This window comes from Aythya marila (genome assembly GCF_965140915.1).
Source record: "Aythya marila genome assembly, chromosome: 2".
Lineage (NCBI taxonomy): Eukaryota > Metazoa > Chordata > Aves > Anseriformes > Anatidae > Aythya > Aythya marila.
Window position 1 is genome coordinate 135,691,052 of NC_139043.1, and position 25,587 is coordinate 135,716,638.

The following is a 25,587-nucleotide window of genomic DNA, read 5'->3' on the forward strand; positions in this document are numbered from 1 at the left end:
AACAGAGTATGATACTTGCCACCTAGGCTTTCTCTGCAGCCTGTGGAGAAATAGGCAGCTCAAACCTAAGAGCAAAAGTGGGGGGAATGAATTTTCAGGTGGCATTCTCTCCTCTGTCTTCACCTCACCTCTGTACAGGCAAATGAGCTTTAACTAGGTCCCCATCTGTAGCTGCTTGAAATATAGGTGAGCTTAGTACTGCTGCTAGCAGCCTCCCAGCCCAAAATGTTCACATATATGTGACCCAGGGGAGCAGGAGGAGCTTTCCCACCTCACTGCAGAAACACTTCGCCTGTCCCTTCATTTGTTCTCAACCACTGCATTTCTAAATACTGCAGTATTTAGAAATAAGAAGTATTTTAGAATACTTTTACTTAGAAAAAAAAGTATTCCTAAATACTGTAGTGTTTGAAATAGTCTTAAGATGTTTACTGAGTGACTCAGTTCTGTTATACTGAAGGAGCGCCGAGTTTTTATAGATCCCTGTGGTAGTGGATGCCTTGGTTGATGTGTGTTGTGTGCTTTCGGTACAATTTTAGGAATGTAAACATACCTTTCTCATCTCTTTTGTTTTCTTATTTAGCTGTGATTAGTTTATGAGTCCTTTATAATGTAGGACAAAATTTTCAAGGATAGGTAAGTAAATTGAATGTTGGAAGGGACCTTAATGATCATCTAATTCCAACCCCCCTGCCATGGACAGGAACACCTCCCACGAGACCCCATCAGAGGTTAGATTTCTTACAGTATTTAGCTTATATATTCTGATGTGCATTAATCTGTGACTCCTAATCTTCAGGAAATCCTCCTAACTGGTACACATTGCCTTTGCACTTCACTAGTATCTTACGGGGTATTTATTGTGGCACAGTTACACACAAGGTGGAATTAAAAATTGTTTAAAGATGACCTGACTTGAGGCTTCTGGAAATGAAACAGCTTTTTATTGATGAGTGGTGATCAAAAAATAAATCCTGGAGATTAAATGTAATGATCCATCAGGGAATGAGAATCGCTAAAAATGTGTTTCAGGCAAAAGGCAAGCAAAGAAGAAAATGCAAGGCTTGTGTAATAGAGTACAAATGGGCTTGTATGGAGAGGCATGCAAGGTAAAAATCCTTGCAATAAGACTTCATTTTTGAGAAATTCACCTCTTGATATAATTTTTGATAGCTTCGATAGGTGTGTTTTCACCTTGTGAAGAGCGACTCTTGGTCTCTTTCATCTAGTAAAGTGTGCATTTCACTCCAACAGAATGGTATATTGAAGGTGAAATACTTTCACAGACTCCCTGAGTGGCTGAGGCCGGCAGGGCCCTCTGGAGCCAGCCGGTGCCACCCGTGCCCAAGCAGGGACACCCAGAGCAGGGTGCCCAGCACCACGTCCAGGCGGCTGCTGAAGGGCTCCAAGGAGGAGACCCCACAGCCTGTGGGCAGCCTGTGCCAGGGCTCCGTCACCCGCACAGCACAGAAGGGCTCCTGGTGCTCAGGGAGCCTCCTGGGGGCCAGGTTGTGCCCAGGGCCTCCTGTCCTGGCACTGGGCACCACTGACACAGCCTGGATCTGTCAGAGATTTACAGACAGTGATGGGATCCCCTGGGCCTCCTCTTCTCCAGGCTGAGCAGTTCCAGCTCTCCTCAGGGTGCTTCAGACCCTTGATCAAAGTCTTAGCCAGCATCACCACACTTACTCAAAACAGGCATATTGTAAGTTTTATCAACATTTCACTATAGGCCTTAAGGACCTCCGTCCACACACATAATTTTAAATAAGGTAAAACAAAACAAAATCACTGGGAAATCAGTAGGAAAACTTGGATTTCTTTAGAAAGTCTGCTTGTCTTTGAGATGGGATGTGCATTTACAGGCTTGCTTTAGAATAGGCTAATATGCAGGCAGGGAGTACAACAATGCACAAGGTGTGTTTCAGCTACATTCCTGGAGCTCTTAGGTTATGAAAAACTAAAAGCTTGGTATAAATGAACTATCTCTATCAATTCCAGCATAAAGACCATGGACACTCCACCTCAATTTTTAGGGCTTTTAGTTTTAAATGGCTGATGGTTTCTTCTGAAGCGTCCTTAAACAAGCACAATTTTGCTCTTATTGGTCTTTTAATTCTGTTTGTATCAAACCATACATAATTGCTGTTTTCATTTTTCAGAAGTATCGCAGTGTGTCAGTGGGGGCTGAGGAATATATTTACGAACAAACAAGGTATGGCATAAACTTTGAAATGTTTTGGCTGGCATCACATAAGAATGTATCTAGGAGGGGCTCCCACCCTCCCTCTTGTCACCCCGAGGCACCTGCAGGCCTCACTTGACACTGACCAGCACGGCTCTCCCCTTATCCTCCTCTGTGTGTTACTTTTCAAATCTGATGGGTTTGTATCTTCATCTATTATGTTTCCCCAGCACTGTTTTGGGTTGTAACTCCTCTTGACCCCCCTGGAGTTATGTGAGATTAAAGCTGTTAAGAGAAGCCCCCCCAGGTAACAGGGCAGAGCTCTGACAGCTGTGTCAGGGAAGATCTTTCCCATCTCTCAGGACAGCAGGATGCACAGCCCAAACGTTCAGGATGGCTGAACTGGCTCCACTCACCTTATGAAATTTGGCTTTATGAAATTTGGCTTTATGAAATATGGCTTTATGAAATATGGCTTTATGTTTTTCCTTCCAGCTTTCCTAGGTACTCCTTGTAGGCTTTCTGGGAAACCCTCTGTCTTTTCATACCGCTTTTTGACATTCTTCATGTTTACTTACAAAATAATACAAGTAAAACATTTCTTACAAATCGTGAAAAAAAAAGAAAAAAAAAAGATTTCAAGGATTTTTGAAAAAAAATTAGAAACTGAAATTCGAAAGGATTATTATCCTCTCTGCTAAGCACAGAAAAATGAATGCACAGAATGGGCAAAGAAAGCATAATCATTTAACTGCTGAAGATTGCTATCAGTAAAATTTATAAGCTAATGCTTAGTTTTAATCTTGTGAATAGTTCTGTTTATATCTGAGAGATGACTCTCATTTTAGAAACACGAACATGGCTGCATTTTTTTTTTCCTGGAGTAGCCATATGATTGCTTCTGGAGTGGAGGTTTCTAACAGCCTGGTCTTTTTTTTCTGAGCAATATTAAAAGAGTCATTAAGGTCTTTAATAAAAAGTGCTCACTTACACTGGATATTTAAAAAATGGGATTTTGAAGCAATGGTTCTCAGACATTAAGTCTTTTGTGCTGTGACCCAGGTCCGCTTTAGAAGGTAACCTCCAAATCTACGCTAAGAAAAGCAAAATATGTCTTTCCTGGGAATTGTGTGGAAGTGGTAAGTGCTCGGAAATGAAAGGTTTGGATTGAAAAAGAGCAAGTGGTGAATGTGAAAGTAATTGAAGACCTGATACAAGATTCCTTAACTACATGGGGCTTTAGTACCCGTGGTGAGATTCAGAATAGCATTATAATCATCTGAGTGACTGAACTAAGTTTTAAGGGTAATAGCAGTCCTCCTGCTACTGTGTGTACTCCGATTGCCAGCTGGGAACAAGAAGAAACTTCCCAAGTGGTACCACACGGAGACAGCAAAACTGGCCAGGTGCAGCATGTCTGGGCTTTACGTTCTGTGAAGTCTTTCTGAAACACACACATTTCAATTTATAAGCTAGATTAAGCTTTTAGAAGCTCGTAGAAATTGCCTTCATTTTTGGTTAACGATAAACTGAAACTTCTTCCTTTTGGACAGAAATTGTGGACCAGGGTTTTACTTCCGCACTCTCTTCTAGCAGATATTTAAAAAACATTATTATTATTCATGCATTTTAGTGCTTCCCCTCCACTGGATAGTTAAAAATGTTTTCTCTTTCCCTTTTTCCATATTGCTATGGCAGTGTTATGATGATCCAAAGTATTTGTTTGAACTGGGAAGTTAAGGTTGCACTTATTTTAGAGCAACGTATTCATTTTTTTGGTTCTTCTCCAGCACCATTTAAATACTGTGCTGAATTGGGACCTCTGTGAAAATGCTTCCCCCGTGTCCTTAGTTTGTGGGGACATCCTGCAAGTGCCTTGTTGAGTTAAAAAAGAATTGATCAGGAATGTGGCCAAATGCAGTTTGAAGACAAGATTTATTCTGCAGGGTTAACATTATTTTCCATTTAAGAGAATGTGAGGAGCTGCGGGCACGGTTTTTATTGGATTATTATTCAAGCCCATCACTGGAGGAGGTGGCTGGAAGAGGCTCTGTGGGAACTGTGTTCAGCTAGCAGTTCACTTGTTAATAGGGCTTTAAACTTTTCATAGCTCATGTTCTGCTCCTAAAGATGAAAAGATCTCCTGTGAGGGAGGGTCTTCTCTACAATCTCACTTCGGGCACAAGGGCAAGCCCTCCCTTTTCTCTAATTCTTATATTTTTTCCAGGGGAGGTTGCTTAATTGCAGAACCCAACTAAATCTGACTGTTTTCTTCTGGTTAATTTGGAGAAGACATGTAAAAACCTTGGTAGCATGTTGTCTGCAAGGAAATCAGCTTTCTGTCCCTCCTGTTTGTGTTGCTTCTCTGCCCTGTGCTGAGAGCAGCAGCTGCACTTTCTGTTCTCCATGTGCATCTTTTGCAGCAAGTTTTGTTCTGTTCTTCCTGAGCTGTTTTTTTTCTGTGGCACTACTAAGTTTAAATGTCTGTGGAGGCAGATGATTTCCCTGTAATACTGTAAATTATGCCGTGTTCCTTCCTAGCACGTGGCGCTCGCTGTGGGGTGCACAGCCTTGTTCTTTGTGATGCTTCTTTCCAGAGTAAGTAAAGCTGTGGCCTATGATCCAAGAGACTCACAGTCCAGATAGTTTTATGCTCAATCTCCAGATCTAATGAACTTGAAAAAAGGAAAATTGTATTTTTCTGTGCTTGCGTGTCCTTTTCCTGGAAATTTATTTATTTTGTTATTTGCTTCCGATGCCTTAACGCCATGTGTACCTACTGTATGCAACATGCAATGCATGGAAACAAAGAGAAAAAGAGAAAGTGATGTGGATTTTCTTGCTGTTTCTTTCCTTGTCTTTTCAACAGCACTTTTCAGTACACGCTAGAAGCTACCAAATCCCTGCGCCAAAAGCAAGGGGAGGGGCCCATGACCTATTTAAACAAAGGACAGTTCTACGCCATTACCCTGAGCGAGACGGGTGACAACAAATGCTTCCGGCATCCCATCAGCAAAGTCAGGGTATAGTCCAACTTCTTTCCTTGATGGGAACGGAGCTCTTCAGATAAATGTAGTTGTGGTTGGTTGGTTTTTTATTTTCTTTTTTTATTTTATTGTGGGAGAGGACGGAAAAAGGTTATGCTTATGCCTGGTGTAAAGTTGGGAGAGTGATGTTGCTGGTGGCCTCGAGTATGTTGGGGTTAATCAATGAGTTATAAGTTAATCGATTACATATGTATCTGCCTTAGTTTATGGTTTAACAGAATAATGATCGCACAGATATCGCTCTCAACATCGATGAATTTATCATTGCCCTGATAAAAATAAAATAAAATAGGAAAACTGCTACATCTGCTCTGCAAGTCCATCTCGTGCACTTCAGCAGGTGCTCTCCAGAGCATTTCAGATAAAATGTGAAAAACTGCACACCATCCTTTGTGACATCAATTTTAAAACTCTGGAAGTGTGAAATTTCACTTGATATTCACCTGGTATACCAAAATGGATGATTTGCATCTTGGATTCTGAAAATAGAGCTGGAGCTGGGTGCTCAGCAACATCTGCCTGGTGAGCAGGCCTCCTGATTTCCCTGGTAATGTTTTGGAGTAAGCAAATCCTAATCCCTGTAACCTTGGAATGAACAATGAGCCTCAGAGCCTCTGCCCTGCCAAGTTCACCCTGAAGCTGAAAGGGCTGCATACGTATGAGGTTGCAAAAGTGTTTCCATCCAAAGAAATGAAGTCCCTTCAAAATGGTGTGACTCTAGTCACACAATCCAATGAAAAGCAATGTCAGTGAAGCAGACGACAACCTAACTGCTTCTGTCATAAGTTTGGAGATGCTCTTCTTAAAGAGAAGCAATGATTTGTAAACCTGAACAGGGGTTCATTTTTGTCCTGGTTTCTGAAGAACACGAGGTTGATGACGGAGTTTCATTTTGGCTGAAGCTGATGTAAGACCTCCCTACTGGTGAAAAGTCTCTGCACCCAACAGCCACCCTTTGTAGTGCCAGCTCTAGTACAGCTGGAAAGGAATCGGGAGCTCACTGATCTGGATGAAAACCAATCCTCACAAGTGATTCACTGCATAGCCACATGAGTTTTGAAGCCGTGGCAGCTGAAGAGATGGAAACTGTAAAGCAGAGATGAGACCGTTTCTTCCAGTGGATGTATGGTTTAAAGAAGATCATGAAATCCCACCCAAACACAACACAATAGTGTTGTGTTTGCCAGGCGCCCACCCAAGTGATTAATTTACTGCCAATTCCATTCAGACCTGACAGAGGGGCAAGAGGTTTTGAAGGTATCAACCCTCTACAAGTTCCACATAAGTGGTTCCTAGAGGAAAAAGACCCGAATGAATGCTGCCCTTGATGGAAAAGCTACAGTCTGAGCTGCCAGTCCTGCTGAGTGTATGAGCTGAGCAGCTAGCACACACCTGCTGGCCAGCCAGCGTGCATGTCAATTCTGATCTAGTTCCTTGCTTATCAAATAATTTGTTGGTATTTTTTAAGAACCTGGTGACTCAGGGCTAAAGGAAGAATGGAAGCAAAAGATGTTCACAAGTTAATTTTTTTGTCCTCCATTATTTCTTTTCTTTGCAGGTTACCTAGCATTTTTTTTATCATTTTGTGTTTTTTTTTTTTTAATTTTGCTTGACTACAGCAGGGGGCTCCTGTGAAAAAGCCTCCATTACTCATGTGAAGTTTTGCATAAAATTTCAATCTGTTTCCTTTGAAACACGCGGTTTAAATGAGGGGAATCCAGAACTTAAACTGAAAAGCTCAGTAAATGTTCACACTGAATTTATCATTGAATGCATGCATGCAAGAGCCCTCTTCCTAAGGGTATTTGGACTACACGCTAAAGCTGTATATTCATGGAAGAAGATAAAGAAAAGCATCAACATTGCCACCACTCATTAATTATGCTCAAATACTTCTATTTTATGGAATAAAAATTGTGTGAGTTTTTGGCTTTTGCAGCAAGTTACCTGTTACATTTTTTGTCAGGACCTATTATTATTCATGTAACCCACACAAATTGGGTTCTTCTCTTAACTCCCCAAAGCACGAAGATACCCCATGAGACTTCCCTCTGAAGTTCTTGTTCCTCCCTGGCATTGTCACCAGTAACCCAAGCACGGCTGAACTGCTCTTTGAAAATGTCCTCCCTTTACCCAGGAAGCCGGAGCTTCATAACAACACCACCACTGCTTTAAAACTGCATTTCTCCTAGGAAATATTCCAGTCTGGGGCTGGAATAAAAAACAACAATCTTTTACAATCCAAGTGCTGTGGGAGGGCAGTGAGTGGATCAGCATTAGAAGCATATGGGAGAGTTTAACTTTTGTGGGTTTTGCCTATTAATTACCTACTAACTAATGCACCTTCTGCTGTTGATTTTCTTAGAGCGTGGTCATGGTTGTTTTTAGTGAGGATAAAAACAGAGACGAGCAGCTGAAATACTGGAAATACTGGCACTCTCGGCAACACACAGCAAAGCAGAGGGTCCTTGACATTGGTACGTATGAGAAGACGTTTTGGAGAAGATGGCAGAGTGTGTGGCAAGTTCTGGTACCTTGCAGAAGGATGCAGTGGGATGCATTGGCAATGTGTGCATGGCTTGTATGTGTGTGTTGTATATATGGTCTATGAAGCAGACCATGCAGAAGGAATGGTCCAAAGTAGTCGCAAAGAAAATCTTCCACTTGCATGTGTATTTGTTAGTGTTCCCTCTTCTGCTGCTGGGAAATCAATGTCTGTGCCTCCTCAGCAGTGTCTGTTTCCTTTTGTTCCTCAAAGGTTGATCCATTCTTTGACCACGTATCAGTTCTGTTAGCTAGTCAGGAGGCTTTCCAGCCCAGGAAGATGTGAGTGTTTTGGGGCTGTGTCGCTGCAAGAGCCCCAGTGTTGTGTAAGCCCATCCTGAGAGCTGAGATGCCATCACGATGGTGACAGCAAATGAGCTCCCTGGACTCCCACACCTCCCGTTTTTTGTCTTGTCGGGTTTCAGAGAGAAACAAGGGAGAAACCCCGAGCCCTGCTGTGCTATCCTGAGGGACCTGCTCACTGCCATCCCACCTGAGGTATTTACAAGCCCATTTCAGTCCCAGCTGCCCTATCTGCATGCTTGGGAGATTGGAGCAGAGGGAGAACACGTCCCTGCTGCCAAGGAGCCTGCAGTCGAAGCCTGTGGGAGTGTCTAGACATCAAGCACTTCTCCCCTCCCACGGGCAGTTTACACAGCAGCCATCTGCAGCCGATCCCAGTCAGACCAAAGCAGACAAAGTCTATCTTGTTTTCACCGCCTGAGGGAACCAAACCATTGAATGGTAGGAATGAGAGGGGGCGGCGGTGGTGGTGGTGGGATCAGGCTGACTCCTGATAGCACCCAGGAGAGCACTGCAGGAATTTAGGGGTGACAACACCAGCACTGGGAAGCAGTCCCAAAGTGGCCCCAGCCCGAATGACTCCTCTCATGACACATTAAAAGAGTGAAAGTGTCATGTCAGGGCTGTTTTTGAAGGCTGTTTTGAAGGCTTTCTAGTCCCTGCAAGCTTGCAGTACTCATGCCTCTGAAGGTGTGTGCTGGGGAGCTCCTTGCATGGCAGTGCCAACACCCTCACCGTGTGATATGATGAAGATTTCCCTTTAGGTTAAGAATTCAGCCCAAGACGCTTGACGAGCTCCTGTGAAGGACTGGATGTCCACACCCCCTATAGTTAGCGGGGAGAATTGGCTGTCCATGAGTGAGACAGCAAATGCCAGGATGCTCCCTGGGGAGTGTTTAAGCAGGCAGTGGGAGAGGCTTGCTACGTGCGGGGGTGTGTATCAGACCTGCCCCATCTTCAGGGGGCAATATCTGTTGGTAGTTCTTTGGGATCTCACCCCCACTATCAACATATAGAGGGTTAAGTATGTATTAGGCTCCTTTAAAACTATCTGTGAATAGCCTTTTTGGCTTTTTGCTGCTATAGATTTTTGTGAAGAAGGAGGCACTTTGATTGTTTTTACCAGCAGAAATGAGAAATATTGCTGACACCCTGCTGTGTTGTGATACTGGGTCACTAGCTTTTTATTTTAATAAGATCGAATAAAGAATACAATATTGGATTATGTCAAATATTGATTTTTCAGAATCAGTACCATAAATTGACAAATACTGGAGCAGCTTCAAACGTGAACATAGAGAGTGTGTGCTTTAGATTGGTTAACTGTGCTCCAGAGTTTTACCCCTGCATTTTCTAGGAAAGTTTGTATTATTTATGTGCTCAATAAAAATCCTACTACAATGGTATGTAATGCAAGAAAGTGATTAGCACCTAATGTTGAAATTTGTCATCATTTAATATGGAGCTTACCCAACAAACTAGGAAATATTTCCCGTAGAGCTGTTTTCTTGCATACCAAAGAACCCCAAGTTTCTATTTCTGGTAACTCACAGCAGCAGACGAGGAACAATAACAATCCTGCTAACAACTTCCAAATATCCTTGGATGTAAACGCTTTTTTAATCTACAAAGGATCTCTCTTTAATTATGCGTAAATCAAGGGGAATGGAAAGGAATTCTGCTTTCCAGCAGCACGTCACACACACAATCCAGGAGATTTGTGTATGGCAATTAAGGAAGCGGGGGCATGTCTTGGGAGAAGGGAATGGGAAGGTCGGTGGGATGCTGGGATCTGACAGCCTTTTATGAGAAGAAAACACGTGTCTTTACAAGACATCTTGTTCATGTCTTTCCAAAGAGCACCTACACAGCACGCCCATATGCAGCAGTCAGTTACACGAGGCACTTTCTGGTGAATCATAAATTTAAGGGGTGGGTGGATGTGTGCACATGCATATTAAACCACTTCTGTGTCTTCTAATTCCTCTCATTTGCATTCCCACACTGAATTTAGAGAGTGAAGCCAATGACTTCAGATAGAGAGGGGATCTGAGTTCATGGTGGGAATGGAAAGCCCGCCAGCAAACACCATGGTCAGCTGCTGCATCACCTTAAAGTGCCTCTGGATTCCTACCATAGCCCAAATCACTCAGGTAGACCAGGAACACAGCTTCACTTGCTCAGTGAAATGCCAGCATCCCTGTGCTTCAGATGAGAGAAAATGTACTAGCTGCACATCTCTCGTGCTAAAGCATTCTTCTTGCAGGAGTGTTTTTGTTGAAAGTGCTTTTAATGCACTTATTGCCAATAAATTACTTTTAGAGACCAAGAGGTTATTTTCAGAAAGGCAAAGGAAATGCATATCAAAACCATTCGGTTCTCTCATTTGTAGAATACAAAAACATCCTCTTTCTATAGCTGAATACAACGCTAAGAATCAGCATGTTTCTGAAGTGCAGATTTGGGCAAAAGTTGAAATGACAGAGATTGCTGCATCATCTAACCTCAGTCCCTTGGCACCGAGTCCAGTTGCAGCCCTCAAGGGATGCTAAGGAGATACATAGGGCCTAGAGAAAGCTGCTGCATTTTCTTGAAGAATCTGGAAGTTCCTTTAATCAAGCAGCTATTACTTCCTTATAAGCAGGGTGTTTCTCTTAATATGCCATCAAAGAGAACAAAGTGTGTTAAACAGACTGGTAAAGGGAGTGCAAAAGTGGGCCTGCCTCACTTTTCGGTTAGAAAGAGCCACAAATCATCTTCCTTACATGTTTTTCTCCCCTTTTCTCCTCTTAATGTTTATTGTTGTTGTTTTTAATGCTTTCATCCTCTTTGAAATTCAGACTTCCTCCCTCTTGCTTTTGATTCCTTCTGTAATTTTAATTATTTGGTAACACCACATCAACTGTACGTGAGAAGTACGTGAGAAGAGGCTGCTGATTTTGTATTCAGACAATTTAACAATTGTTTACATTTTTGTTATCTATTTTACTCTCGGATACACTTTGGAGAAAGGATCTCTGTGTTTTAATTATTTTCTTAAATAGAGATCCAGCCCCCAGTGCAGTAATTCTGAAGAAAGTTTGAAACTGTTGGGCAAGAAATGTACCCTACTGATTATTTCCTCCACTGATAACTGTTAGCCTGTTAGAAAGCTTCTTTAGCTTTACCAAAATGTCATTTATTTATGTCAAGCCTTCAAGATTCTTTTTAAATGTTTAAAAAGGCTTTTAGTTAATTTTCCAATTTTGGCCATTCCTTGGCCAAGCTAATGAACCCACTCTTTTCCAGTGCAGTCACAGTGATTCCTTTTTTGAAAGCAAGCAGTATTTTGCAAGAACATTAGCTAGGAATGTATTAGACACGAACTCAAGTTGCTGTATAGTACCTCTTTGCAGTTAAGCTTACTAATAACTTCAGTAGTTCAAAACTTCATGAGATTTGTTGTATTTTGTTTCTTACAGCTGATTACAAGGAGAGTTTTAACACCATTGGGAACATCGAAGAAATCGCGTTCAATGCTGTGTCCTTTACTTGGGATGTCAATGAGGAGGCAAAGGTGAGGAAAAGCCATGCAGATGGTATCACTTGATAAGTACCATCCTCAGTCACTGTTCCACTTTTCTCCTATTTAATAAGAAGGGTAGATGGAGGTGAGGGAGCTCTGTCTCCTGAGATCTGTGGTCCTTCTCTGACACCAGGGATTCTGGCCACCCAGAAAAGCTCTGGTATGTCAGAGCTGTCAGGATGATGTTGTGGCCATGTCTGTGTCACTGTCAAATAATGGTAGATGTAGTTCTGAAGAAAACCTGTGGGGCTTTCAGAGCAGAGTTTCTTACTAGTGAGAAAAATTAAAAGTTATTTTTCCTACTTGTTAACTCAGTGTCAACTGCAAGGCACATTTTCCCATTCTCTAAATTAGCATCTTCCTTTCTGCACTTTTAACATCTCCATATTTTGTAATACTCATCTCAATATTCTGTAAGCTGGGCTGTCTTTCCTTGTGTTTGTGCCATTTTTTCCTATAGTGTTACACAGACTGTCCTTTCAAGGGGAAATGAGCTTATTTTTGAGAACTGATGCATTTTAAAAAATTTTATTTTTAAATGGTCAGATACCCTCAGACATGGGGTTTTACATTCAGGGCTGTGACTGCTGTAGTGAAGTTATAAACCAGGACATCAGAGCACCTTAAGAAGTGCCTTATAGATAAAGGCATCAAAAGAGTAGCAGTGTTTTACCTGCATGGACCCAGTGCAGGAGAAATGAAAAGCTGCAGGTAATTATGAGAACAAGTTTGCCTCCAGAAAGCAAACAGAAATTAGGCGGTGTAAAATGAGTGGGGGTAATGCAGGACTTTCAGGGGCTTAGAAATAACAAACAGCCAACACTGTCCAGCAGAACAAACTCCTCGTACTGTTGTCATGTTGAATACAAAATGCCCAACATTCAAGGATATCTCAAATATGGATATCCCCTACTCTGCGATTCCGTTTCAAAATACAGCAGTGTGTTGTCCCCTGCAGTCACAACAGATGACCATTGCGTGCATGTGGTCATTGTGCACATTAAGCAGATGTGGCAGTTCATTTGGCATCTCCAGCATGATGGACTTTCACGAGGGCCTTCACAGAAGCACTAAGGAAACAGTTTGCACTATGACCACCAGAAATACAGCATAGGAAGATTTTAAAACAATGACTTATTGTTGCTGGAATTAAAAAAAAAAAAGTCAGGGGTGAAATTTAAGAGAGTCACTTGTATTTCTGCAGGAAGCAGTGATTAAAATGTATGTTGGCTTATGCTTATTTATTTTGGGGGGTTGTTATCAGGTATCTGATCTTTTAGGACTGTGAACTGAGAATGTATTGATAAAAATAAGAGGATTCATAACATTATTTGGTATTGGGCTATCAAGCATAGATCAGGTTGTACTGGTAAGCTTGTCACCCTGCTGAAGACTCCCCCACCACACACACACACGTGTACACGTACACACATGCTTGTTCTTGTTGGAGGCTTTAATAAAATAACCAGTTGCACACAGTGTGGGGATTCCCATAGGATCCCCCTGCGGTGTTTGAAAGCTGTGGACTCGGAGTCACGTCACCGAAGGCAGCTTTTTCTCCAGCAATTACCTCATCCGGGAGAGATGAAGATTTTCCAGCCCTAATTACAGACTCTCCTTTCTTAAGCATTTTGAGCGACGATCTTTAAACTGGCCCCATTGTTTCTGCTCAGTGTTGTTTTCCCTTTTCACCACAATTTCAAGATTAAAACTAACCTCACAGGCACAAAGACCTTTCTCTTCTGAGTCAGACAAAAGCGGCACAGAGCAGTTCTTGCCAGGGCCTCTGAGACTTTATGTGATGAAGCGCTCTACTGGCCCGGGAAGAAATTAAAAAAAAAAAAAAAAACAACAAAAAACCAACAGACCAGACCTTGGAACCGCACAGGGGAGCGATCTTTAAAATCAAACAGAACCAGAGCTCACCTAACCAAATATCCCCGTCTCTCTCGGGAGACTAAATCCTGCATCCAGGAAGACTTATCTCCAGCATCGGATTTCTCACTTGCATGCTCCACCTGGAGGGCACTTGATTCGAATCCAGATTTTTTTCTCCTCCCACACTCGAGCCGAGCCATTCCTTCCTCCTGGGAGCCCTGCAGGATGGGGGTACGACAGCCCGAGCGTGACACCCAGAAGCCACCCGTTAGCAGTCGTTCTGCTGAAGTTTCCTAAGGCAGCATCCCAGTTGGATCTCGTGTGAAGGAAATGAGTGTTCAAAGTCTACAGACAGAGGTGTCTCTGTCGCCTCGGGACCATGGGGGGAACCGAGGTGTTGCCTCCAGCTCCTTGTGCCCTCGTCTTCTGAAAGGAGCTGGAAGGAAAGAGGAGATCTTGTACAGCGCTGGCTGAACTGTGGAATAATACCTCCTTTGCTGTTTGGGGACTAGGGGAAACAGCACACAAGTCACTTTATTTCCTCAGGTGTACCAGAAGTTGGTGACAACAGTTCCCTTTGTCTTCCAGGAGAGCAGAGTTGGGCCCTTTTGGGGGAGCGGAGACCTTTCTGTAGGATGACACGTTCATCTGGTGGGGCTCTGACCTATAGGTTACCCTGGGGCTTATGGTTCAGATCTGGGGTACTGGGAAAGGAAGGGTCTACAGCCACATCAAACTCGTGAGACAAAAACACCGAGCAGTAAGGAAGCAGTGGTAGGAAGTGCAGAACACTTCTTGCATGGTCCATCTTCAATTCACTCCCCTATTTACTTCTATATATAAATACGCAGCATTTATGGGCACGGTGATTTGTTGGTTCCCTTTGGTTGAACCCGAATACCACGTTTGGTATTTTTAAAAGAATTCTTTAAAAGAAGGTGAGGAAACAAATAACAATTAACAAGAACTGGCTGACTTTTCAACCATCTTTTTAAAGTCTTTTTATGATACGCTAAATGGAAGCTGGTTGCCTTGCTGCTGCCCTACTGAAGATTTTGCTGCAGTATCTGGCTGCCTGACAAAGTTTTAGTGGAGGCTTTTGAATAGAGAGCTTCTTTTTTTTGATAGACATACCTCTGCCTGCTTATTGCTGGCAGAAATGAGTTTGCAAGGAAGGTAATTAAGAAGCAGAATAACTCCTGGTGAAATGAGGATATTTTTGTAATAAATCATAGCACCTCTTTGAGATATGCCTTCTCTATGATTAATACTTTGCTAATTTGAAATGGGTAGGATGATGTAACCTTTGAAACAAGGTTACAAGGAAACAAGGTTTATTTGTCTGTTTTTTATGGGCAGTGCTTTTCAGCCTTAATTCTGAGTTGTGACTTCAGTGAACCATTCGGTGAAGAAAACTGTCACCTTGAAGCAGACCAAAATACCTATCAGTGATAGCAAGAAATGACTGATTTCTGCAAAGCCATGCAACTTGGACATGCAGCAAAGAGGCATGTTGGCAGATAAGCTATTCATGTGGGTGCTGGCACATGGTTTTTGGTGTGTACAGTAGTTGTGTGCCGTGCAGTTGTTGTGTATACTTGCGTGCAATCATTGTCCTACTATATTTAACTGAAATGTAGATCTTTAATCCAAAGCACGCTGAAGCCCCTGGGAACCTTTCCAGTTATTTAATGAGTTTTGGCATTGAGCATGCAGTAATAAGCTGTGTTTTCAGTGAGTGAGTGATTTGCAGGATTAGGTTCTTAGACATCGTGGGCCAAAGCGAGCTGTGATTCCAGTGGGCACAGTTGTAAAATGAAGCTGATAAAACAGCACAGTCTCTAGCAGTGATTTGAATTGCGACAATCTGTATTTCTTTAACGTTGGTTAGGGATATGTAGGATGAGTTTTGAACAGTACAAGCGTTATTTTGTTCTTAATTATTCATTTCCTTCTTTAGTTGCATCAAATTTCATTTCATTAGGGAGGAAATTAATATTTTCTCTACTCTCAAAATTTAAAGGTTGGAGGAAAAGCACTTTATTTTGGGGAATTAGTGCCAGCAATTATGTAGTATTATACTTGGCAGCTGCCTTAATAAGCCGTATCTGTGTGTATACGTGCATATATGTCTTTTATATATATAGATATGCACACGTGCAAACATCTCTATATATTAGAGAAGAGTTAAGCAGTGATAGCAAATAATGGTGAAATTTCAGGGTATACAAATGGTTCAGTAAGTATGCATCTGGGATTCAAGGCAAATGGCATTTTTATGTAGTTGCCGGGGTGTGGTGTGGGTTGAGGAAGCTTCAAAAGAGTAATGTAAACATTTGCTAGAGACATTTGTATTGAAATAAAACAAAGGTCTTAGCTTTGTATGGGATTTATAAGGTAACGGCTGGCAGGAGAAACTATAAAGCCACACTTTTTGTGCATGGGAGGAATGATGGGATTGATGTGAGTTATTAAAGAGACGAGTCATTTAACTCTTTGTTGCTACAGGCTGGAGGGACGAACCCTTTTAAAACAGGGCTATTAGGATTTTGGAAAGCCCGGTCACCCAAGCACAGTTTCTGTGTATTGCCAGCATTCAGTAGAAAAATTGCCTTAAGTTTCTGATTCTAACACACTCTTCCCTCCCTTTTGCCCATGGCTCCCTCCGAGTCGATGGGAGCCAGAAATGTAAATAGTAATAAAAGGCTTACATTAGAGGTTTCATAACTGGAGACCTTTAAAGTGCATAAGCTGAGAGACCGCAGCAGGAGTCGTGCTGGCTGGATTCAGTGATAAAAGGGGAAATGCATTTCGGAGCCTTGCTCTCTCTTTAGGCAGGTTACTGTGTTTCTGTCTTGTACCTCGCTAATTATGCTGCCGTGTTTAACAAACAGGCAGCAATTCACATAATAACAGCTACACCGTGGAGGAGCGCCTTCCCCGAAAGAGAGGGTGCTTCCTCCAGATGTGCTCTGTAACAACCAGAAGTGTTGCCCTTATCTTAGGCCACTGCTGAAACTTTCTCAGGCACCGAATGTTTCTCCAAATGAGTTTTTCATTGCCAGTGGCATGCCCGAGCTAGAGACTGGATGGGTGGAGCTCTATCATTAATTGCTCTAATCTGAGATATGCTGACATTGTAAAAAAAAGACATCGTTGTAATGACAACCCCGACTTGTTCCTGATAGCAAAACGGTGCTAAAATCCAGTTTGTGCAGGAAAAAAAAAAAAAAAGAAATGTTTGTAAATGAATTCAGGTACAGCTGTAGTCACAACCATTAAAATAGTTCTAAGTCAAGTGTAGACGGGGCCCTGGGGAAAAAAAAAAACAACACAGTGATTTCTACTCCTGCTACTGTCAGTTTTACTTAACTCTTACGTTTTCTAGCCACGTAGCCCTGCTGTACAAGAGGCCAGAGGAAGAAGGCTCTTAATCCTGTGTGTCTTCCCAGCAAGGCCAGGTGGGATTTGTGTTTCCTCAGGTCCCGTGAGGCTGCTTTGCTGCCTGTGGCACCGAGGGCCTGCACACAGGGAGGGAGGGTGGTGTAGGCCGTGCAGGGCAGGCAGTGGGCATAGTGGCTGCTTCTGGGCAGGGCAGGGCCATAGACACGTGTCCCCTGGGTCCCCGGTGCAAATCTTGAGCAAAAAACCTTAAAGGCAACTCAAGTAACACAAGTCATGCCCTCATCTCCTTCCCTCTGCGCCCTGCCCTCCCCCTCCTTCTCCAAATCCAGTCAGCGCTGTGCTTCGAAGGAGGGCTAGTAGAAGATAGCGGAGGGGGAAAATTCTTCCCCCAAAAAATGATTTGTGTTAATTTGAATCCATCCATCTCTCCGTGAGGCACAAATATGACAGGAAAGATCGTACACTTCAGACGCATGAATCTACAGTCATTGCTCCTCAGAGAGATCCTGATGTATCGCGGTGTCAGGACGAGGATATTGAGTCTCACAGCATCAATCTATTATTCATGCTGAGTAATCTGTTATTACTGTACGGGGACTCCTGAAACCAGAAAGTCTGCCTTCCCCAGTCGCTCCTACTGTGCTCCGTGTGTCTGGAGGCAGTGGAAGAGCTGAAACACAGAGGATGTGGTCGGAGAAGGTGGGACAAAGTCTTTTTATTAAACTTTTTAAGTTAAAAACAGACTGCTGGGGCGATGCAGAGCCTAGCCATCCCCTCTCACATTTTAACATACAGTTGGAAAATCCCTGTGCAGAAGGATGGGCTAAGGCACAGCGAGCCCGGGTTGCTTTGTGCCAGGCCTCATTCCACCGCTCTGTGTTCACACACACTTGAAAGCACTGCGCTGACACCGTGAAGGAGTCTTGAGGCGAACAAAAACCCAGGCCATCATATTTCAAAGGCATGTGCACCCCGATCCACGCTTACCTTTGGATCCAGAGGAGACCGAGTTGTAATTTGAAACAGAAATAGCACTATCGGTTTCAAAATCAGAGTTTCACCTAGGGCCCTTCCCCGCCTTCCTCCTCTCCCCGCAGTTAAAGTTCAACCATTTCATTTGTAAATGCAGCTCTGCGATACAATCAGGAGCAGAAATGCGGAGGTGCCATTAGCTCGGTCAGGCAAACAAGCTGCTCTGGCTCCATCGTAAAAAAAAAAAAACCCTGACTGCAAAGTAACTTCTGCCATTAGGGTAAAGTATCCCCCTACCAGCCGCACCGCAGACCTTTATTCCCAGCTCGCATTTCTCTGAGGGGTGTTTGCGCTCTATTCACTTGTGTTGGGTTTTAGCCCTGTTTGTGGATTGAGGGGGAGGGCTTTTTTCATTCCTGAATCTTCCCAGATCCCAGGGGCCCGAGGGCCTCAGATCTGCCCCGTGAGATGTGCATCAGCGAGGTGTGCATCGGCCGTGTTTGGGAGTCCCTGCAGAGCTCAGCCTTACTGTGCTCATCCTGCCTCAGCAGGGCTCAGGCAATACACATGGGTGTTTTTTTATGTCCTTTTTCTTAGTTCACAGTGCTTGTTTTATTTCTGTGTGAGTTTTGTTTTCTAAACCAAGGAAAAGTGAAAAGTAGACGCAGCTTAATACACAACTGGCAAAAAGTCCTATGTAAAACACGTATCCTCGCTGCGAAAAGCAACTTCATTTTTAGTACAGCATCATCTCGTCTTTCACAAACACTGTCCTGACTGAAAAGATCCTAGTGATAATTCAGATCACGGTAACAGCTTTCTTTGCACCCAAATGAACTTGGTGTTGAGAGACCCTTCTGCCAGGTGCTGTAGGAACACGTCCTTGTCCCATAGTATGGATGGTGGGTAGAAAACAGGAGGTGACTACTGATTTTCTACAGGCATTAGTGTGTGTAGAAGGAAAGCATGAGACAGGTTTCAGAAGAGAAGATGAGCAGGGGTTGCCAGGAACTGAGGGCGTGGCAACGGTGGGCAGAAGCTTTAGAAATATTTGAGAAATTTCTTCCCTGTTTGACAGGCAGGGTGAGATGCACTTTGGAAAATGAAGAGAGACAGGGAAGGACCCTTAGAGTAATGGTCAGGGATGTCTGTTGATAGGTTGGAGGATGAAGTGCTGCTGATGACAGTGCAAAGAGAATTTGTGAAAAAAGGGGTAAGACTTTTGCTTGGCCGCACTGAATTTGAGTAATGAGATGTCAGAAGAACAAGCCAGACCAAAAGATGGCTGGAAAGGACAACGCAAGGTTATCTGGCTATGTCTGTGTTAACAAACAGCACAAACGTACGGAGCAGGTTTGTAGGGTGGAACAAGTCAGGGCTAAAGACCTTACATCCACGTGAGACACGTTTTGGAGGTTTTATCTGAGATTATCTTCAGTCAGTTCCCACGGCCTGAGCAACTGTTAGCAGCTGGAGCATGTGAGGTGTGCTCCTGGGACACATCTGCTCTGACTCCTCCAGAAAGAATCCAGCTTATGTGTTCTGGCTCTGTGGTGTGAGCCAAAGCCTGGTAAGTTGGGATAATCAGGTGATTCACCTCAAATGCGATCTCCTGATCTGAACTAAAGCATTGATACACACCTTAAAAGGCTGGCCTTCTTCCCAGCATGGAAGCATCTTTGCTGGACTTAGGAGAGAAGTGGAGAATAAATGTGTGAGTTGTCAGAATGGAGATAACTGGCTGAATTAAAATATTTTGGGGAGACATCTGCTTTTATTTCCCTGTTTGTTGTCATGTGTTTCCAGAAGTTTAATAGTTGTTTGCACCACATTTTTAAAGTCATCTCTCTGTCACATAGATTTTCATCACCGTGAATTGCTTGAGCACGGACTTCTCCTCGCAAAAAGGAGTGAAGGGGCTTCCTTTGATGATCCAGATAGATACGTACAGCTACAACAACCGCAGCAATAAACCCATCCACCGAGCCTACTGCCAGATCAAGGTTTTTTGTGATAAGGTAAGTGGAAAGCACGATTATCCTGGATAGAGGTGACACCTTGTTTGACAGTTTATTATTATTGCTGTATTTAGACCTAATGACTTTTTCCTGAAAGAATTTATAAGTTGCACAGTCGAATTTGATCCAGCTGTATTATAAACCTGGCAGGTTATCACGCAATTATTTTACTGCTTTGCAGCCTCTTTGGCCCTTATTCCTTGGCTTGTGAGCAATGTAGTTGGACTGTGTAAGGACAGCATGGTGTAGCTCATGGTACAGGAACATCAAAATAGTCACAGAATGCACGAAGGTAAAGATCTCTGCTTGGAAAGTTAACCATAGGTTCATGCAAGTGCCAGTCTGATGGTTTTATCCCTTCTGTCTCTAACAGCCAGGATAGGTAACACACAAACTTTGTGGAGAGGTCTCTGATGGCAAAAGGCACCTTTCCTTAAAAGCCTGCTAATCTGTCTTTTACTATACACTAGAAACAAAACAAAACAAAACAAAACACGTCCCAATGATACAGCTAATTGTTTCTTTTCTGTTTGATTACAGTTATTTTGGGAGCGTCAGTAAAACTTAGGTGTTGCTGGGGCTTTCTTATTGAAAGGCAACTGCAAAAATATGTTAAGCATTCCCATTTTGTGATTCAGTAACTTTTGATTTTTGCTCACTACTTCTTTTGCATAATTTTCTTACTTGCAATGGTTTTCCTCACTCCTTTGTGGGAATCAGTAAGATTGGGCTGTAATTTTCATCATCAAAGCATAGAGCCTGCTTTAATGAGTCCGACAATGTCATGGGCAGCTGTATAGATCACCAGGTAGAAACAGTTGCTCAGAAATGTTCTCTCTGTGATGATTCTTAGATGCGTAGCATCACCGTGCTTCATTTGTGTTTAACACCTGGCAACCAATGGACTTTATCCCTGCTGGGAAAGATCTTCCAGGGGAAGGTTGGTGCCTGGATTCTAGTCAAGGTTCAGGGATTCAGGAGCCTGCATCTATTTAAGTGACTTGAAAATTTATCTAAATTAGTCTTCCCATCTTACCGATGGGAACAGAAAGGCAAAAGGCCATGCCCCAGGCAAGACGCAGCATTAACTTTTTAATGGAAAGGGCAAGAGTTCAACTGTTCCTGGTCTCTGTGCTGTTGCTCCTTCCCCTTTTTCAGTCAGTTCCCTTGTTGCTGTCTTGACAACAAGATCTTGAGGGCTAATCAGTCAGTTGTATTACTGGAGCAAAAACTTTGAAAGTAATGAATGGAAATGTATGCACCAAGGTCTTCTTGCAGTCAAAGTGCTACGCTTTTAATTGTAACTTTGAATGTCAAATATTTAGAGATTTGAGGCTACAGGTGGATGTTAAAAGCTCCATAAATATCAAAGTAACAAGTCATTTTCATCTACCTGTTTTTGAAAAGCAATTAGAAAAATTTGAATTATTAAAAGAGAAAAAAAAAAGGAAGGAAATTCAGAACACAAACTCATCAAGGGTGACCTGTAGCCACAACTGGTGGAGATTTTGAATAATACATGTTCATTGCATCTGTTGGCTTAATTGGTACTTCAAACATCCAGACGAGGAAGCAGGAAATGAATGCTAAGACTTTTAATCAAAACTGTCTCAAAGTAGAAGAGATCACAGGGGTAGTTAAAGCGTTCTGCATATCAAAACTATATTGAGAGCGGGAACTGGAGGGCTCCAGGGTATTGATAATGGGATATGTGTCTGTGTAATAGAAACGTATACATGCGTGCACACACACACAGCTTTTTAACTTAATGCAGGGCTGAAGATGAATTAAAGGAATGAAAATGAATGAAAAGTATCTAGGTCAATTCACCAACAATTGGTGCTCATTGGCACTTGGAGAGGCTGAGGCCTGATTCAGCCATCACTTGGTGCTGGTGTATGTGTACTGACGTCACTTACTCACTGTGCTTTTGTAAGTAAATAAAAGATTGGAGAATCAAAGCTCGATTACCAGCTCAGCATGGCAGTTGTGCTTCTGTCTGCACAGGAGCCGTGCAGAAACCGTCCCCACATTGCACTCGGCAAGAGGTAGGTGGTGGGGCTGGATGTGGTCATCTTCTCCAAGACACCAAAATAACTCAGGGCCCCAGTTGATGTGGTGCTGCTAATGGAGGGTCCCTGGCTCTGTTTCTTCTCCAAGACTGTTCCTCGCCCTCTAGTGACAATGACAGGATTTACTGCCTGTTTGCTAAAGGCGATGAAGCCAAGACAGTTTTTGCCCAACTCTTTGTCATGATTAATTAAAAAAAAAAGAAAAGTATTACGGGGCCATTTTAAAAAGCAGCGAACATATAATCATTTTATACATTTTAGAAGGATGAATTGCATCGTTATGCCCCCATCTGACAACCATAAAGAGAAGCTGATGAGAAAACTGCCTAATTTATTACAATTATCTGGGTTAGGGGAACTACACAGTAAATTCCTCCCACCTAAGTGCTGAAATGTATCTGAGTTTGAAACGTGGAAGAGAAAATGTTTCTGTTCCTGTTAGTGTTCTTACAAATGGTCTGTCTGCAGCCATGGTGCCTCCTTAGGACCAGTAGATGTGTTTATACATTAACCTAGTTAATTCACAGGTAAACGTGGCTAGTTTTTAAGAAAACCATTTGCTGATAAATTACGTCCTTTAGCTGAAACACAGCACACGCATTGTGGAAGGAGAATCTCTGAAGAAATAAAGCAGCATTTAGCTAAGGGGCACATACTACGTATATCTTAGTATTTACTTGAGCACTTACTGAATTTTAGTATTCTATTACATATAAACTAGGGAGCAACACAGACTCGGATCCAACGTGTGCTTTATGTAACATAAATGTATGGAGATAAGGGCTGCAAAGGTTGTAATCGTTTGTTTGCTCCCCATTCATTCTCCAGTCTTTTGTCCATGTTTATTTTCCTGTAGACAGTCTTCCAAGCAGCTGTTAGAGTGCACATCTTGTTTTCTCAGTGCCAATTCTCTCTGCCCTTGCTATCTTTTTGTCATGTGCAGATCTCTGATGCTACATTATGATAAGGGAATATAATTTTTATTCTTTAAGGAGGTTGTCAGGGAAACTTGCCACCAGGCCTATTTATATTTATGTACTGCGAGATGCTTTAGCCACCGTGTGTGAAGGAACTGGGAATTCAGAGACATTCTGATTTTCTCTGTGCGATTAGCCTTGCTAAAAAGAAGCAGAAGCATTTGTCTGGCCAAATACCGTAATATTGTTCCAAAATAAAATAAATCAATCCTGTTTTCCTTGCTCCGAAGTACACGTTGTTCTGAGTACATGCAGTGCCTGCCATCTTGTCTCCAGTTTGGACAGCGGTAGAGTAACTGGATTGTTAGAAGGCACGGTGCAATTCTAATTACCTGTAAGTCTGCAGCTACAGAGAGAAGGAGGATGAAGTCTCTGGGCCTGTCCTACCCCATGGGGAACACTTTGGCCTTCATCTAGAAGGAGGTGCACACGTGAGCTTCGTAGTGGTGATGGGGGTGTTATGATGGCTTCATCTCCAGCCTGCTTTAAATCGTTGGTGTTCTCAGGGCTTGGGTGCCGTGGCTCAAGTGGGTGCAGACAGAGCTGTCAAGCTTCCTTGGGGGCGTAGTTACAGAGACCATCAAAGAAAATCTTTGCAGTCAGAGCTGTGAAACCAAAAGGCAGGGCTGTGGTCAGCCCTCCTCAGGACACGGGCAGGAGGACGTGTTCTTCCCTTTGTTAAAGAACAGGAACCCTCAAAAACAATATTGATAAGGGCACAGCTCTGAATCTCTTGGAGCTGATGAAACGCCTGTGGCTGAGGTCTGTGAGCACTGGCTGGAGCCTGGATCTGAAGGCAATGTTTCTGTTAGATACCCTCATATTTTTAAAAAGGTGTCTCTTACTCCACCTCTTCCAGCCTCTGGAAAGCCATTGATAGATCACAGCCGGGAGCAAATCTTTTCTTGCCTTCTTTTCAAGCTTTGTTCATTGGCTGTGGTGTGAATTTTTCCTTCCTGAGTGAATATTTTTGGCTCCCCCCCCCTCCCCTCCCCTCCCCTCCCCTCCCCTCCCCTCCCTCCACTTTCTTTTAGAGAAACTTCTAATTTTAATTTGCAAAAGATCTCTAATTTTGCATGCTGACTGTCTGGGAGCATATGGATCTTTAATACACTTCACAAGATGACTGTATTCATATTTATAAAGTAAATTAGGAGTACTTCAAAGGAGGTGTTGCTGCTTTTTATGTCAATAACAACTTTTATTTTCTAAACTTATTGAGATTGTATTTACATAACAGAAGCCTGCAACTTCCCAGGAGTTCCTAGGGCCTATTAGGGTAGTGCTGCCCTGCCTTCCAGTTTCTCCAGGGCTTTTTTTCCCTGTTTGAAATGCCTGTATGTTTCTGTACGAGCCTTTGCACTGCAAACAAGCTGTTGGAGTAGAGTTCTTCCACTGGCACACCTCAAAGGCCTTTACAAAGCTATCCTGCCCCTACACAAGGTGGGTGGTTGAGAGTTTAGGGAAGAGCTTCACATAGACGTGATCTAAGAGGACAGCAATCCTGCAGGTGCTTTACGTCAGTACGCACACGAAGTATTTGGGCTGAGCCCTCCGTTGTGCTGGGTTCAGGATGCCCTGTGTGCCTGCTGTGACAGCAACAGGCCAGCCCTAGACCACACAGTACTCAAACCATCGGTCCCATCTCCTCCAAGCCAGCTGCAGTGATGCACACGAGTTTATTCCTCTTGCTGGCACAAGCCCTGGGGGCTGCTGGGTGTGCCAGCACAAGTTTGGGAGACAGATGCTTGATACGGAGCTGGCTGGCCTTGCACATTCCCCAACAACCTGGTGGAATTCAGCTGTGATGGGATAACCGGCCTCTGTTTTGGCATTTCTGATGTGCCTGTAGCTGGAGTTTCAGCTACATTGCAGGGGATGGTGCTCGCAGTGATTCCTCTTAGGCTAATGTCCGTGGTTGTCTTTTTTCCATCAGGGAGCAGAAAGGAAAATCCGAGATGAAGAGAGGAAGCAGAACAGGAAGAAAGGCAAAGGCCAGGCCTCCCAAAGCTCATGTAATAACTGTGAGTAAGACGGGCCTCCCTGGTTTGGACTAAGTCACACCTAACGTGTCCCCTCTCATAACCACACTGCTTTGTGATCCTCCTAGCAGCTGAGGGGAAGCTGAGTGCAGTCCCTCTGCAAAAGAAGAGTGATATCACCTTCTTCAAAACAATGACTGACCTGGATTCCCAGCCAGTTCTCTTCATACCAGATGTTCATTTCGGAAACCTACAAAGAACTGGACAGGTAGGAAATGATAATGAGGTGAGCAGGTGCCCACCTGCTGTCCAGCTGCACGTGCTCCGAGGCAGGTTTTACAAAAACAAAGCACTGTTACTGGTGGCTGCTTGTTTCACCTCTCATTTTTGGTAAATGCAGTTCTTGGTGAGTCACTTAGCAAAGGGCTTGCAAGAGACAAATGCCTTTCTTATATCTGGGTGCAAAAAGAGGGAGTTTATACTTCATTAGTAACTATTTTGTGTTTGTTGTGGTTTTGTCATTCTTTTGCTAGTAAGAAAGAGTGGAACAAGCAGTCAGGAATTTTGAAATAGGTTGATTTGTGACTTGAGTCTTAGTTGTGTGGGGTTTTATTTTGAATGTGCTACATGGCTTGATGA

The 25,587-nt window shown here is 43.1% G+C and overlaps 1 protein-coding gene across 2 annotated transcripts in view; it reads left to right on the plus strand.

Annotated features, from left to right (window-relative positions):
- GRHL2 (grainyhead like transcription factor 2) overlaps positions 1–25,587 on the plus strand; it is a 60,374-nt gene that overhangs the window by 18,027 nt on the left and 16,760 nt on the right. Inside the window, exons 5-11 of one of the 2 annotated variants that reach the window (XM_082754323.1) lie at positions 2,163–2,215; positions 5,055–5,208; positions 7,598–7,709; positions 11,541–11,635; positions 19,759–19,917; positions 24,903–24,990; positions 25,077–25,216. In XM_082754323.1, coding sequence (XP_082610449.1) covers positions 2,163–2,215; positions 5,055–5,208; positions 7,598–7,709; positions 11,541–11,635; positions 19,759–19,917; positions 24,903–24,990; positions 25,077–25,216 — 801 coding nt within the window. The remainder of the gene's footprint in view (positions 1–2,162; positions 2,216–5,054; positions 5,209–7,597; positions 7,710–11,540; positions 11,636–19,758; positions 19,918–24,902; positions 24,991–25,076; positions 25,217–25,587) is intronic. The other variant, XM_082754324.1, reaches the window with a different exon arrangement.